Genomic DNA, 15,770 nt, shown 5'->3' on the forward strand with positions numbered 1-15,770 from the left:
TTATTTGCATCATTATTATTCATATCTGTCCTCTTCTCAAGATTGAGAAAGCCCTTTACCAGACTTTTGCTACCAGAAAACCCTGTCAAGTCATCCTCTAAAACTACGTATTTGTTCATATCACGTGTTCATCAGAGGGCCCAAGGGACCACTGAAAAATCTTTTATATATATTTATAATCTTTACAAAAGGAATCATACACAAATGCAAATCTCACAAATGCACCTGAAATACAATACTGTCTTTTGTTTCTGTTTCATATCCTGCCTCTGCCACTACCTTGGAAATTTCTTATTCAAAGTAAGAAAAAAAGGAAAGCCCTTGATTAATGTGATACTGGATAGTTCTACGACACAAAGATTCTCTCAGGAATTTATATTTCATTAACATTTTTTAAATAGTCTGTGGAATTTCTATTACCTCACCTAGAACCAAAGTCTCTTTCTCGGGTGTTTTCTCCAGCACGGATCCAGATGCTTCTGGGAGGTAAGTGGTTGAAAACTCTTCCCCAAAGGAGCAGGCCGCCGGATCCCGAGCTTGGTTTTGCCGCCATCTGGTGGCAATTGGGCTACTGGCAACGGGAACCTCCGCCGACAGCCTCTTCACAAAATTGCTCTTGAAGCTAGAATATGTAATCTTCATTTCATCAAATATCTATTTAACAAGAAAAAAAAGTTGTAATTTATAGTGGCCTCAGTGATGCAAAAGTAAGTATTCCTTAAAGGAGAATTATAAACAACTCATCCTGTATAAAACAAATTATATATCAGATTTTTAATTTTTGTGATCTGAACGTTATTTTATACAAATATAAATGTGTGTTTGTGTATGTGTGTGTGTATACACTTAAAGCCTCTCTGTTCAAGGGTCTCAAGACATATAAAAGCAGTTTATGGAGTAATTATGTTTATGGTTGTTATTACAATTACTTATCAATATAAAATATGAAGTTGAAATAACGCTATATATTAAACATACAAAATGTTTATATAAAATCACAAAATTGCAAATCTGGAAGTAAACAGCAATTTTCTAGTCCAAACTTTTCATTTCAAAATTGAGATAACTGAGGCTCAAGTTGTTCAACATTCATCTCATCCCCTCCAAGAAACCCTAGGAGTTTGGTATTTACAGATCCTAAAATGGTGAATCAGGCCATGTATCTAAGTGAAACTGAAATGCGAATGACAAATTGGAAATATATCATATTTTTAATAAAATGTTAGGAATGTTAGGTTAATATCTTATGTAAAAGACTCTTAGAACACAAGCCAAATAGAAAAAAAATGTACGGGATCCCTGGGTGGCGCAGCGGTTTGGCGCCTGCCTTTGGCCCAGGGCGCGATCCTGGAGACCCGGGATCGAATCCCACATCAGGCTCCCGGTGCATGGAGCCTGCTTCTCCCTCTGCCTATGTCTCTGCCTCTCTCTCTCTCTGTGACTATCATAAATAAATAAAAATTAAAAAAAAAAAAGAAAAAAAATGTACAAGCCAAATAGAAAAAAAAATAGGGTATAAGACCTAAAAAGACAATTCACAAAAGAGATGTATAAATGCCCCCAAATATTCAACCTCACTAGTAATCAAAGAAATGCTTATCTAAAACAATAACCAAATGCTAGCAATGATTTTTTTATGACAAGCCCCAAGATTGTTTGTTTGCCAGAAACAAACACTGGCATACATTGCTGGTAGAGCATACGTTAATATTTAGAAAGGACAATTTAGCAATGTGTGTCAAAAGCCTTCAAATACGTGTATAACCTCTACTGACCCAGTAATGTCAATTCTAAGAATTTAAGGAAGAAATAAAAAATATGAGTAAAGATGAACAAAACCAAAATCTGTTGAGTGCTTACCACAATATGAACCCATATGTTAAAAGGTCTACATACATTCATATTTAATCTTCAGAAACACCTGTGAAGCAGGTCTGTTATTCATTCCCACTTACCAATGAAGAAACTGAGGTTTAGAGGTTAAGTGAATTGCTTAAGACCACACAATGAGTAAGTGGAGATGCTATACCCTAATCTCATGTTTGACTCCACAGTCCACACTCGCAGGAGAGAACATGGAGGTGTTACTGCAGTCTATATGTTTATAGAGGGAAAAAGATGGGAACGTCTCAATGTTTACCAGCGGAGAATCGACTAAGTAGACTATGTGACATCCTTAAAAGGGAGTACTCTGCAGCCATTAGAAAGAAAGAAAGAAAGAAAGAAAGAAAGAAAGAAAGAAAGAAAGAAAGAAAGAAAGAAAGAGAAAGAGAGAGAGAGAGGAAAGAAGAAAGAAAGAAAGAAAGAAGAAAGAAAGAAAGAAAGAAAGAAAGAAAGAAAGAAAGAAAGAAGAAAGAAAGAAAGAAAAAAGAAATTAGGACATACATTAGGGAAATGCAAATCCAAACCACAATGAAGTACCACTTCACACGCACTGGGCTGTCTTTAATCAGAGAGTAGATAGATAGATAGATAGATAGATAGATAGCAAATGTTAGCTAGAATGTGAAGAGATTAGAACCTTTGTACATTGCTTATGGGGACATAAAGAGGAACTACTGTAGGAAACAGCAATTCCTCAGAAAATTAAACCTAGAATTATTGTATGATTGAGCAATTTCACTGCTAGGTATAGACCTAAGGGAAATGAAAACAGGTACTCAAACTCAAACGCAGGTACATGGCTATTCATGGTAGCACTATTCACAATAGCCAAAAGGTAGAAATAACCCAAATGTCCAACAGCAAAGAAGTGGACAAGCAAACTGGAAGATATATGTTTGTGTATGTATATATACACACATTATACAAAATATAATTATTTATTCATAAATGATATATCAGTCTCGAAAAATGATGAAGAGATTTCCCATCAATTGTCTTACATTGTCTTGGCAGGTGCATGTTTCTCTGGCTCATCTCCTGTCACATCCTCCATACTATCTCCCCACCTGGACCCTCTTCTACAATTCTCTGCCAGGGTAAGTTCCAGCCCACCTTCACAGCTGGGATCAGCCATCACGTCAGGAAAGTGTCTCTGACATTCCTTTCCTCCCTATTCCAAGGCAGGTTGGGCAGTCTGGTAGCTTAATAACTGTGATGGTTAATTTTATCCATCAGCTTCCCTGGACTAAAGAATGCCTAGAGAGCTGGTGAAACACTTTTTCTGCATAGGGCTGTGAAGGTGTTTCTAGTGGAGACTAACATTTGACTCAGTAGACTGAGTAAAGAGATCCACTCTCATCATTGTGGGTGGGCATCAACCAACCCATTGGAGGTCCCAAATGGCACAAAAAGGCAAAAGAAGAGCAAATTTTCTCTCTTCTCTCTAGGATGTCCATTTTTTTCCTGCCCTCAGACATTGGACCTCCTGGTTTCTCAGACCTTTGTACTTCTTGATTTATACCAGCTGCTCCCCAGGTCTCAGGACTTTGGACTCAGATTGAATTTTACCACTGGCTTTCCTGGTTCTCCGGGTTACAGGTGACAGACTGTGGGACTTTTCAGCCTCTATAGCCTTGTGAACCTCATATATATATACTTAAATATATTCTATTGGTTTTGTTCCTCTAGAGAATCCTAATGCAATAATGATTATTTTTCATTGCACATGAGAAAGAGCTGATATGCAGTAAAAAGGACTGGCAGTATTAGACCCTCACCACCAGAATATGAATCAATAGCATAATAAGATGACTTTTTTAAAAAAGCAATACAATTTTAGGCCTCATTAAGGGAAAAACTGTCAAACAAGAGCTGGGAAACCTAATTGTCTCTGCACTGGTCAGGCCCCATCTGGAGAACTGTGTCCAGGCTTGGACACATTCCCTAAGAAGATGATGAGCAAGCCAGGATTCTAAACCTGAGTTCATTTAGAGGAAAGGGACTGCAGTGAAGCAAGATCAGGGAACACAGCAATGGAGCAGCACATGAATGGAGTGGGGGTATCAGGGGTATTTTAGTCTTGAGGCAAGAAGACCCATAGGAACCATCTTGAAACATTTAAAGGAAGGCAATTTGTGAAACAAAGAAAAATTTACTTTGTATTGCTCTTTTTGACAAGACCGGGACTGATAAAGGGGAGAAGGCAAATTTTTACTCGGCACAAAGAACTTCCAAAGAGTTAGAGCATAATTTCCTACAATGGTTTGAATGTGAAGTACAGTTCTATCAGTCTCTCCCGTAGGGACATACGGTCCATAATGACACAGATGGACATTTTTTTTAATAGTTGTGTGTTTTAGTGTGCATTTTTAAATTTTATAGGGTTTCCAATGTTGATATAAAATCTCTTATAGGGGCACCTGGGTGGCTCAGTCGGTTGAGTATCCAACTCTGGTTTTTGGCTCAGGTCATGGTCTCAGGGTCATGAGATCGAGTGCCATGTCGGGCTCCACAATTCTCTCTGTCCCTCTCCTTCTGCCCTTCCCTAGCCCTCTCTGTCTCTCCCTCCCTAATATTAAAAAAAAAGAAAGAAAGAAATCTTCCCTTCTAAAAAAAATGTTTTGAGTAAAATAAATGAATCAATCTGAACCAAAAATGTGAAGTAACTAACAGGACACATGGCAAAAATCACAGAGATTGTATGCAAATGACTCTAGGTTAGGGATCACTGCAGTAGATTGTGATATTTCATCTTCAGTGTTTTTAAACTTTTATTCCAGGACCTATCTCTTGCTGAGGACATGCCTGTCACATAGTTTTAAACAACTCAAGTAGATTTTTTTAAAGATTTTATTTATTTATATTTATTCATGAGGGACACAGAGAGAGAGGCAGAGACATAGGCAGAGAGAGAAGCAGGTTCCATGAAGGGAGCCGATGTGGGACTCGATCCTGGCAACCCAGGATCACACCCTGAGCCAAAGGCAGACACTTAACCACTGAGCCAACCACGCATCCCTGAAGTAGGTATTAATAAAGAGAAAGAGGAAGATAAGAAAAAATAGACAAAGTAAGATAAAGGGGAAAAGGATGAATGACTCAATACTCTAAGAACTTGGCTTGTTTCCCTTTTTTTATTTATTATTTTTAGAGAGGGAACAGGGAGGGGCAGAGAGAGAATCTTAAGCAAGTTCCGCACCCAGCACAGATCCCATGCAGGGCTCCATCTCAGGACCCTGAGATCACACCTGAGCCGAAATCAAGTATCAGACACTTAACTGCCTGAGTTGAGTCATGCAGGTGCCCCTAAAATGTCCATCTTCTTATTTCTGAACCTCCAATGTCTCCTCATCCTGGTGGGCAATACCACACAAGCAAGAACTTAGAGATAATTTTCAGATAGTTTACTTAGTTCTCCATTGCCAGTGCCTGCCACTGGGGGGCCACAGAGCATCTTGAGCACCTGTCCCAAAGCTGCCTTCCTTAAGATAATGCTATCACCTCACATCTTCACTTGTTACTCTGTGGACTCTGTGACCCTCCCAGATAACTTCAATACATTTGGCCAAGCTATTTTGCTGCTGTTCTCCACTCCCTCTCCTCTTCCGACCCATTCAGTGATTTCTTGAAAAACTAAATGTCTCCTGATGAATGAAACCCCTTCAACAGAGTACTACAGTAATCTCACCTGCCATGTTTTCTTCTGAGTAAACACATGGTGTCTATTACAGAGAAACTGTTGAATGTAGTTGAAATAATTTGGGTTGTAAAGTTGAAAGTCCTAAACTCTCTTCTTGCTTGTTCTACTTACTTGTTCTGTGATGTTATTAACTTCTTCCTGTTTGAAAGCATTACTGCATTCTACCTATAGAGAGATTTATACTACACATTGTTCTTTTTAATATGTGTGTATGCTTATATCCATATATATTTATATATATATATATGTTATAAATAATTGTGTACAATATAAAGCTCTCTACAAACATAAGTCTTTTATTTAGCAGTCGGTGATTTGCTGCCTCATATCTGTTCCCCTATTCATGTTTGTTTCCTTGTCTCCAAAACTGATTTCAAACTTGTCTGACACTGGCTCCATCACTGACACTTTTTTTGTATCCTCTGCAGTGTCCAAGATGCTTGATTCACTGAGTCAACTGCTTTATCCCATTCTTGCCACTGTATGTTCCCTTGACCTTCCACCTCATTATTCTCTTCCCGTCCTTTATTCTCAAGCCCTCCTTGATCTCCTGAAAGACTCCTCTTGATTTTTCTAGCATACTATCTCCTATGCAGAGAAATTTGCAATGTTGATATATTTATAAATCGAGAACAGTTTTAGTATAGAAAGAACATGGAAACAATGACAACAGATTTCCGGAAAACTAATAAATGATGACATCAAAATATATACAGAGAAAGACTGACAAATGAAGAAAAAAGAAATGCCTAAAGGCCAGAATCTATCTATCAATGTTTAGTAACACCTGGGCTGGGAGTTACCCAAACTGTTCTCTTGAATATCTAGTTAATGGGCCTATACAGATATATGTTCATATATTATATATATGCTTCATATATAAAAAGTATATATATGCTTAAATATTCATATATAAAAAGCACTTAAGGTTTAAAAGCATACACACACACACACACACACACATATATACAAGTATATATCTTTACATCTCCAGCTGCAGTAGTCAGAGGAGCTGCGGCCATCTCTGCCCATCTGTATGGATGCTCATGCAGAACTGCTCCAGCTTCCTGATCAAGAGAAACAAGCAGACATGCAGCACCCCGCGCAATAACCTGAAGGCTCTCGACTCCTGCTACAACTGGCTGATTTACCACAAGACTGTGGGCATGGAGCCAGCAGCCCAGGGCAGGGATATAGTGGTGATCATGAAGTGGAGATTAGCCAGCAAAAACCCGTCCCCTCCTACATGCAGACCACCATCAACAAGAAGCCCAGGACCACCCTCAGCAGCATCAGACACATGATCCGCAAGAACAAGAACTGCCCAGCTCTGCGCATGGCTGCCATTCACAGAGCCAGGGCCATCCTGCGCAACCAAAAGCCTGGGGTGGTGAGGAGGAAGCAGACCACCCCACCAACAGTTCCTGAGCACCTGTACCCCCAACTCCAAAGCAATAAAGGTGTCAACCACCTTCAAAAAAAAGCATATATAATGCGTTTAAACTTTAAGAAACATAAAATTAACAAACTGATTTCAGCCCTGACAAGAAACTTTATTTAAGCTTTCAAAGTAGTTTCCTTATAGTGTGAATTTGCTGGACAAACCAACATGCAACATCAAGTCTGCACAAATGTTTTATTTCTGGTTAATAACTGGCATGCAGGCTTGTACAGAATCTCTTGTAAACTTATACTCTATAATTTTGGCATTCTCAAAGACCAAGCTCTGGATCACCTGATGGGAGTTTCTGTATTTACAAAGCAATGAAGTAGAAAGTATTATATGATTTTATCAAAGTAATATCACCCTATGGGGCCCTGCCTGGGGTGTGGTCAATCAGCATTCTCCCAGAGGCAACCCTCTGCCCTCTCCCTCAAAGCCCCGTTATAATGGGATGAGTTCACACAATTCAAATTACAGCAGGTGTTCTATGAACTAACTTCTTTTTTTTTAATTGTTAGAACTCAAGTTCCTGAGCCATTTCCTTGAACAACAGCCTGAGGAGCTAGTCAAAGTACCTGGAGTAGACATAAAGTCATGAAACATGTCTACTATGGAAGACAAACAGAAACCAGAAAACCTGTTTACTCTGAAAACCAAAAAAAAAAAAAAAAAAAAAGACTGAGGCCTAAAGTTTCTCAAACTTACAGGCACACTTGAGTCATGAGATGATCTTGTAAAAATGCAGATTCTGATTCAGGAAGTCTGAGACGGGGCTTGAACCGCTGCATCTCTAACAAGCCCCAGGCGATGGCAGGGCTTCAAGCCCTAGGACCGCACTTGGAGCAGCAGAGCCAGAGAATTTAGGTCAGGGTGTCATATAAAGTTTGGCTTTTCCAGTAACTCAGCCAGAGAGCACCCCAGTAATACTATCATAGTTAAGAGGTGATATGTGTTTTGTATCATTTTAAACATTTTTGTTTTATACTAGAAATTATGTTTATAGGAGAATACTTTTCTATTGTATCCATTCTTTTATTAAAAGATTTTTGATTCATGGAGACACAGAGAGAAAGAGAGAGAGGCAGAGACATAGGCAAAGGGTTAAACAGGCTCCCTGTGGGGAACCCAATGTGGGACTGGATCCCGGGACCCCAGGATCACTCCCTGAGCCAAAGGCAGATGCTCAACCACTAAGCCACCCAGGTGCCCTTATTGTATCCATTCTTATCAGGCTCCAAGAGTGGGAATAACACGGTTTACCAGTGTCTGTACATGTCTAAGATGAAGGTTTGGCTCAACTACACCCATAAGCACACATCACAGAAGCAGGGCCCAGAAGCAGAGCTGTCAGCCTCCTGAGCACATCCTCTAAAGCTCCAAAGACCTAATCGGGATAGGAAAGGCCATTCCCACGGTTCTTCAGGTCATTCCATGAACTTGTTCCTAGCATTTTCTGTAAACACCATCGCATCAAGAGTCAGGCCCAAGTAGAACGAAGCACCTTAATTTGAAACTTGTCTTAGGGAAGAGTCTAAGGTGACCGAAGGAACCGTGGATGTCAGAACATACAGCTCTCAATTTCCTGTCCATTCCTACCCCTGAAATCTTCAACAGGAAAGTAAGGCCTCCTGTAAGAGGCAACAGCCCTGGGAAAAATAAAAATAAAAAATGAAGCAACTAGATGACAAACCTAAGTACAGGTGGGTTTGGGGGGTTTCCTTGTTTGTTTTTGCCTTCTTGGTAGAATTGTCTAATTTAATTGCTACATTCTTGGGACGCCTGGGTGGCTCAGCAGTTGAGCAACTGCCTTCGGCTCAGGGCGTGGTCCTGTGGTCCTGGAATCGAGTCCCACATCCGGCTCCTGCATGGAACCTGCTTCTCCCTCTGCCTATGTCTCTGCCTATCTCTCTGTGTCTCTCATGAATAAATAAAATATTTTTTTAAAATGTTAAATTCCTTATTTATTATAGAATTCACTATTTTTTCCATCTACAGGTTGCAGCGCACTGGTGAACTGTGAAATCATTGTGAGGAGTCAGAACCAGGGCATTTTAAAACTGCCATAAGTATATCAAAATTCAAAGGGGAAGTATTGTTTCATGAAACTTCTCAGTTACGTATGTCTGTGTAGTGAGTTAAATTGTAAGGTGCATCTCTTACTGGGGGTCATGATCAAAAATTTGAAAAACACTGGACTATAGTTTGGTTTATGATAGAAGAGGGCTCATTAAGGCCTTCATCGTGTTTAATCTTTTTATTTTTACCATATTTACCTGGCATTGCCTTAATTAGATGAAGTCAGAGTAAGCAGCCCCTTCCTTCACGTATTTCTCTGCCCTTTCCACTGTAAATTCCTAGAACTCATGTAGCAAGTTTAATGCATACATATACCATTAAATTCCTTCGGGCAATACATTCATATTAATAGGCTGCATTCAATCTACACTCTGAACTATTCTGGACTGGCATTTACCCACTGCCCTACATTTAACCAGTTACTGGGATCACTTAATCCACAGCTCGCACCCTACAAGGGCACCATCTTCTGGTGAAATATTTCATCAGAAGAATGTTAAAGAGCTATCAAAAGAGCTCTTTAACAGAGCTCTTTAAAAGAGCTATCCGGATTATTCTAGAAAGATTGCAATGAGCCATCATAAATACATTGAAATTCCTTAGCCCTCTTTATTTTATCCAGGAGTTTCACTCCGTTCCCCATCTATTCCTGAGCAGTGGAAGGAGCTAGTCTGTCCTTCCTGGTTTTCCGTTAAACTGAGCCGGTTTCATGTTTCAGCTCCTCCTTGAATTCCAGCCTGCTGAGACTTCTCTCTAGAATCATCCAAAATGGAGCCTCTTACAGCTTACCCTTTAAGATGTTCAGGGTCGAAAGCAAAGGTATTTGCAGTTTTACTGTCTATGGTTCTATGCACAGTAATGCTATTTCTTCTACAACTAAAATTCCTAAAACCTAAAATCAACAGCTTTTATACCTTTGAAGTGAAAGATGCAAAAGGAAGAACGGTTTCTCTGGAAAAGTTTAAAGGCAAAGTAAGTTGCATCTTCTGATTTTCTTTTCTATTGTTCATGTTCTCTGTGTATTTTAATGGAATCAACTTTTCATTGTTAAAGGGTCGTAAGTTATAATTTAGTCTTCAAAGAAATATTATTACTGTATCACTGTAGCCATCAGAGTTCTCAGAGTATCTACTTCTATTTGATAAACTCTGTGTTCAGGGCCATGCTGAATTAATACTTTAAGTTGTTTAGGAAACTCTTATATTTAGTAATGTGAATATGGAGACATTAAAAAATACTAATTCCATAATCTAGCACCATTAAAAAGCTCTCTTATCTATGTTCTTACTAGCTTTTATTTAAAAGTAAACTGTTGTGCCTGATGCTTATTTGATGGTAGTGATCTTTCAGAGTCTTAACTCATGCATCCACGTTCTGATTTTCAATAAAATTGAATAGGTCTAAAAATACAAAATAACCATCTGCTTCAAAATGATTTAGGATCTTAACCACTTGCAGAATTTTTTTTTTAATCTTTTATTTGCTTCACTTTCCGGTTGGATTTTTTTCTTTTTCCGGGAGGTTACACTAGTTGTAAACGTGGCCAGTGACTGCCAACTCACAGACAGAAATTACTTAGCACTGCAGGAACTGCACAAGGAGTTTGGACCATTCCACTTCAGCGTCCTGGCCTTCCCATGCAATCAGTTCGGGGAATCGGAGCCCCGCCCAAGCAAGGAAGTGGTGTCTTTTGCAAGAAATAACTACGGAGCGACATTCCCCATCTTCCACAAGATTAAGATCCTAGGATCTGAAGCGGACCCTGCATTTAGATTTCTTGTTGGTAAATATCCCCCTTGCCTCGCCGATTTAATGTTTTTTAATTGCTTTTCATTTTTAAAGCAAATAACCGAGGACCATATTTTTCTATTTCATTTGAGATGTTTTAGTGGGAAAGTTTGATAAAACTATCAGAGCCAGAATCTCATCCTTTGTAATTCTTTAGAAAGTTGTGCTTCCCTGAAGTAATGTTTTAGCTTTATGAATGGCAAAATAAGTCTACTCCAATGTATTTTATTCCTTATGATCATTTTCCTGAAGAATTTTCTTGAAGTATGGTCATGGCCATCTTCACAAAATATCTTTACAAAATAGCACTCGGGGAAATGTCCCTCCTCGTTATTAATGCTACCTATGTCTCATGGATATTGTTGGGCTTATTGGTTAGACACATCTTTGGGGTTAATTTTATGTTGCCTTACTTGGAGATACTATCTTCAAGGAGAAGTAATATCTCAGTTCACCAGGTTTTTGCTAAAAGTCAAAACAGAATATAAGGAATTTTTTTGGAGGCGGGAGGTATTATGCTGTTTCTAAAATTAGGCTAGTTACAGAAATCTGTTAAAAGATTTTCCAGGGTTGGTTAGCATAAAGGTAGTCAGGTATAGCAACTGAGGGCATAGGTTTTAGCCGCAGTCTACGTGGCTTCAAAACCCTGCTCTGTTGCTTTTGCTGTGTGGCTTCAGGTACATCACTTAACTCCTCTATGCTTTCTTCCTCATTTGTGAAATGAAACTATCAATAGTGCCTACTTCCTAAGATTGTTTGGAGGATTAAGTGTATTCATAGTAAAAGTAAAGTATTTATATGCTGCTTATACTGTGCCAAACACTATTCTAAAGGACATTCAGGTAATGTCCTCTCATCTGACTTATGCAGATGCTATCCTCGGTCCTATTTGCATGATAGATAATTTGAGTTTTGATAAAACTGTGACCTCAACCAGCAATCAAGTCCAGTAAATCAGCTCATTATGTTCTATAAAATTTAAGTGTGAAATCAGAATCTTTTAAAAACATTATATTTAATTTCTAGGGAAGATTAATATAATGAATAATGCCCTGAGTAGCAACCAGAGTGATGTCTTCCTTCCTTTTATTTCCAAGATACACCGAGGAAAGAAAAGCCAGAGCACGTGTCCTTGTACTCATTTTCAGTTATAGCAGCCAAATATGTGGGCATAATGGTTCCTACCGTCTTCCCCTTATCACTAAAAAAAAAAAAGCTTCTGAAACTCCACCTACCTTGTGTAATCAAAAAAAAGTAACAGTGATGTAAGGTCTCATTGAAGTTAGATGAAGCTCCAGAGACAAAGACTCTGTAATCATAGCCAAATAAAAATTAGATCTTCTAAAACTAGCCAAAATGGACCACTGATCATGTGGTCACAGACAGGACCACTCTGCACGTATGTGCAGGTCCCAGTAAAGAGGGCACCCGGATGAGGAGGCACATAGCAAGGCATGGCTAGATGGGGTGTCTTTTCCTAATTCCCACCGAAATGTTGGGCCAACTAGAGAGAGCTCCACCTTGACGCGGATTATCTTTAGAGACATATTTTCCATTACAGAAAATGGCAGTTTTTCAAAACGACTTTAAGAAGGCTCTAATGTAGTAATATGATGCTCATACTGAGTCACTGAAGTTTGCACTGATCAGAAGTATTTTTCTCTAATAATGAAATAAATTCAAATGCTTGGCACAGTACACAGAGTAAAACATATATAAGTAATCAGGCTACTTTTATTTTTTATTTTAAATCTATGCTCCGTCATCGGTTCTTTTTCGAAACCAGCACAAAGCAAAGTATGCCTCCCCACCTTAAACTCCAGGCAGTGTGTTCCTTCTACCTCCTTAGTCACCATTTCTGAAAGAATAGTTTAACACGTGTTATCTTGCTTCCCTGTCTCAATGCCCTTCTCAGATCATTGTGTCTGGCTTTGTGCTCCAGGAGCAAAAGTCCCACGAACCTCACAGGTACCAGTGACTGCCACGCTGGCATCTTCTCTTCTTTTCAGGTTCCTCCTTTCCATCAATCCTCAACGCTGCTGATCCTCAAGACTCTGCCACAATCCACTGGGGCCCTTCTTATTCTACCCTTTTCCCTGACTGAGCCCTCTCTTCTAAGTTCCAAAGCCACACATTCAGCGCCTCCTCTGATTGGATGTCCCATATACACCTGAATCCCTTCCTATACAAAAACGAATTTGTCATCATCCTCCTAAAATCTGCTTGCTTTTCCATAGGAGTAGGAAGGCCTGTGTATCAGTGCTGGTTCTACGACTCACTGGCCATGAGGCCTTGAGTTTAGGACTCCATTTTTCTCATCTGTAAAATGGGGTTAATGATAATCCCCACCTCACAGGGGTTGCTGGAAAGATTAAATGAAAGGATCCATTTAGAGCAATGAGCTCTAGGTACATAGTACCTAGGTACTTCTTTTACTAGGTACTTAGTAGACGCACGATACATTTTAACTACAGTTATTTATATTTTTTCGCATGTTAGTCAATAATGCACATCAATTCTGGATAATTAATAAGTGGAAAAAACATCTACATTGCTTACATAAACTAAGGTATATCAAAAGGACAGCATCATTTCTCAGAATAATATGATTTAACCCTGCATGCTAACCGTTATTAAAATAAACACTTACGGCAGCCCAGGTAGCTCAGCGGTTTAGCACCTGCCTTAGGCTCAGGGCCTGATCCTGGAGACCCGGGATTGAGTCCCACATTGGGCTCCCTGCACGGAGCCTACTTCTCCCTCTGCCTGTGTCTCTGCCTCTCTCTGTCTCTCTCTCTCTCTCTCTCATGAGTAAATAAGTAAAATCTTTTTTAAAAAATGAAATAAAATAAACACTTAAGGAATATGATATAGAATTCCTCTCCATTTTTGTCTACATAAAATGTAACAATATTAAAACCCATAAATAGCATTTAATATGAAAAGAGTTCCATACATGACATTACCAAAGACCATTCGAACATCATTTTATCTTTAAAAATGTTAGGAAAAAAAATAAAAAATAAAAATAAATAAAAAAATAAAAATGCTGGTAAACTGAAAGTTTTGGGTGACAAGATAAATTTTTTTGTTGTTTAGACTGACAAATCCAAAATAAACCACTTTGTTTCATGATTCCAGATGAGCAGAATCATCAGTGAAGTCACCAAATATACAGAAGTATGGTTACTCAAAGCTTGAGTTTTGCTTTGTTTGGGAATTTTGCCTTTTGTTTTTGACATTCCTAGAACATGATTCTAAAGTTGTCACTTACACAGATACTAACAGAAATGACAATCTTAACAAAGAGTAAAATTATGCTCATGAAAATATATTCTGGTATTTTAGATTCTTCAAAGAAGGAACCAAGGTGGAATTTTTGGAAGTATCTGGTCAACCCTGAGGGACAAGTTGTGAAGTCTTGGAGGCCAGAGGAACCTATTGAAGTCATCAGGCCTGAGATAGCAGCTCTGGTTAGACAAATGATCCTAAGAAAGAAAGACGACCTTTGAACATGGCAGTGAGTCATTCAAATGCAATAATTGGAATATAGACATGTTTGTAGGGGGCTATGGTCTCATCTCAAAGATTCTGACAATTAAATGTGGCACTGAAGGATGGGCTGTTTTGTTTGCTTTTAGGATACCGTGCCAATGAGTGGTAATGAATGTCCCCAGGACAGAGATGTTACCTAAAGCAAAAATAAAGAGTAGCTAAAGAATCAACATGAAATATATTAAATATTTCATTTGAACATACTAAATAATTCAGAATATAGAGTCACCAATGTGCTTCAATTTCCTGTTGTCCACCTTGACATTTTCTAGGATTATACTTGATGGAAATGCCAACACACTAGACCACTGTTTGAATCCAAGCCACTGTATGTGACTGAAATTTCAGGAGTAACTAACTGTAAATGGCTATTTTTATGTAATAAAATACAAAATAAACATTGAAAAATGTAAAATAGAAATTCAAATTCCTATATATTTCTATTTCATGTACAGATTTTGTTTCTTTTGTTGTTGTTATTGTTTCTTAAGTACAGGTTCATAGTATGTTTTATCTGCCCAAATTGATAAATGAGACTTTCCTAATATTTGAAAAAGCCTCCATCACTTTTAATACTTCACTATTATTTTCCAGAAGCAACTCAAATTTTATAAGTAGAATATTAATAGTTGAATCACAGTCTTTATTTCTGAGTGAAAATCTTAGGTGTAAGGAAAAGGCTATGAGTGTTTGATGATTTTATTCAAGTTTTTATGTATTAATTTTGGTTGCTTATGTATTCAGACTGGATCAGCCTTTTAGAAAGAATTCAATGATGCACCATTCTGATGGCTGAAATAGTTAGAATCAACTCCGAGTCATCAATTTCCGAATATAAACAAGCAAGGCTTGCAATCACACTAGTCCTAAACATCAGCGATCACTGAACCCTTTGATAGAGTCACAACATACTTTTTCACCCAAAGTCATAACCTTTAGGTTTTGTCAGTCTAATAAATATTGGCTAACAAAGCAGCCTGCCAAGTTGGTGAAGGCTAATTATTGCCCCATGAAATAGATACTCATTTTATGAATGAGTATCTGTTTATGAATAGTATTCCTATTTATGAATAGGAAGACTGAGGCAAAAGAAAAAAAAAGAATAGAAAAGACAGTATAGCCTATAAAATTTGGCTAAGAAAGAAGGTACAGTCTCAATAGCCATGAGTTAGCTCCCAAATTCTGACCTGATTAATGAAAGTGAAGTTAGCTTTTTATGGTGAAATCAGTAATGCCACCTTAGTATACGGTTCTGTGCGAGTGTTTAAAGTTCTTGGAGAAACCAAAAATATTTCCTGGAACACCTTCTGCTTCAAAGTATAT

General features: G+C 38.4%; 2 protein-coding genes across 16 annotated transcripts in view; one reads left to right on the top strand and one right to left on the bottom strand.

Moving 5' to 3' along the window:
• Positions 1-15,770, bottom strand: part of CDC20B (cell division cycle 20B) — a 49,789-nt gene that overhangs the window by 25,092 nt on the left and 8,927 nt on the right. For all 14 annotated transcript variants that reach the window (XM_077897803.1, XM_077897799.1, XM_077897801.1 and 11 more), the window contains one exon: positions 426-654. In XM_077897803.1, coding sequence (XP_077753929.1) covers positions 426-654 — 229 coding nt within the window. The remainder of the gene's footprint in view (positions 1-425; positions 655-15,770) is intronic.
• GPX8 (glutathione peroxidase 8 (putative)) lies at positions 9,616-14,868 on the top strand. 2 transcript variants are annotated; one of them, XM_077897809.1, is made up of 3 exons: positions 9,694-10,076; positions 10,626-10,887; positions 14,241-14,868. In XM_077897809.1, exons 1-3 carry the CDS (start codon positions 9,873-9,875, stop codon positions 14,402-14,404), a joined length of 630 nt encoding a protein of 209 aa, XP_077753935.1. In that variant the 5' UTR covers positions 9,694-9,872; the 3' UTR covers positions 14,405-14,868. The 2 variants fall into 2 exon arrangements, with proteins under 2 accessions (XP_077753936.1, XP_077753935.1); XM_077897810.1 differs by lacking the exon at positions 10,626-10,887 and having other exon boundaries at positions 9,616-10,076.

This window comes from Canis aureus, chromosome 5 (assembly GCF_053574225.1).
Source record: "Canis aureus isolate CA01 chromosome 5, VMU_Caureus_v.1.0, whole genome shotgun sequence".
Classification (NCBI taxonomy): Eukaryota; Metazoa; Chordata; class Mammalia; order Carnivora; family Canidae; genus Canis; species Canis aureus.

Excerpts from the sequence above, each read along its gene's own strand:
- GPX8 (XM_077897809.1), top strand. The coding sequence starts at position 9,873 with ATGGAGCCTCTTACAGCTTACCCTTTAAGATGTTCAGGGTCGAAAGCA. Across the intron at positions 10,077-10,625 it reads TGGAAAAGTTTAAAGGCAAA|GTTACACTAGTTGTAAACGT; the intron begins GTAAGTTGCATC and ends TTTTTCCGGGAG. Across the intron at positions 10,888-14,240 it reads TGCATTTAGATTTCTTGTTG|ATTCTTCAAAGAAGGAACCA; the intron begins GTAAATATCCCC and ends CTGGTATTTTAG.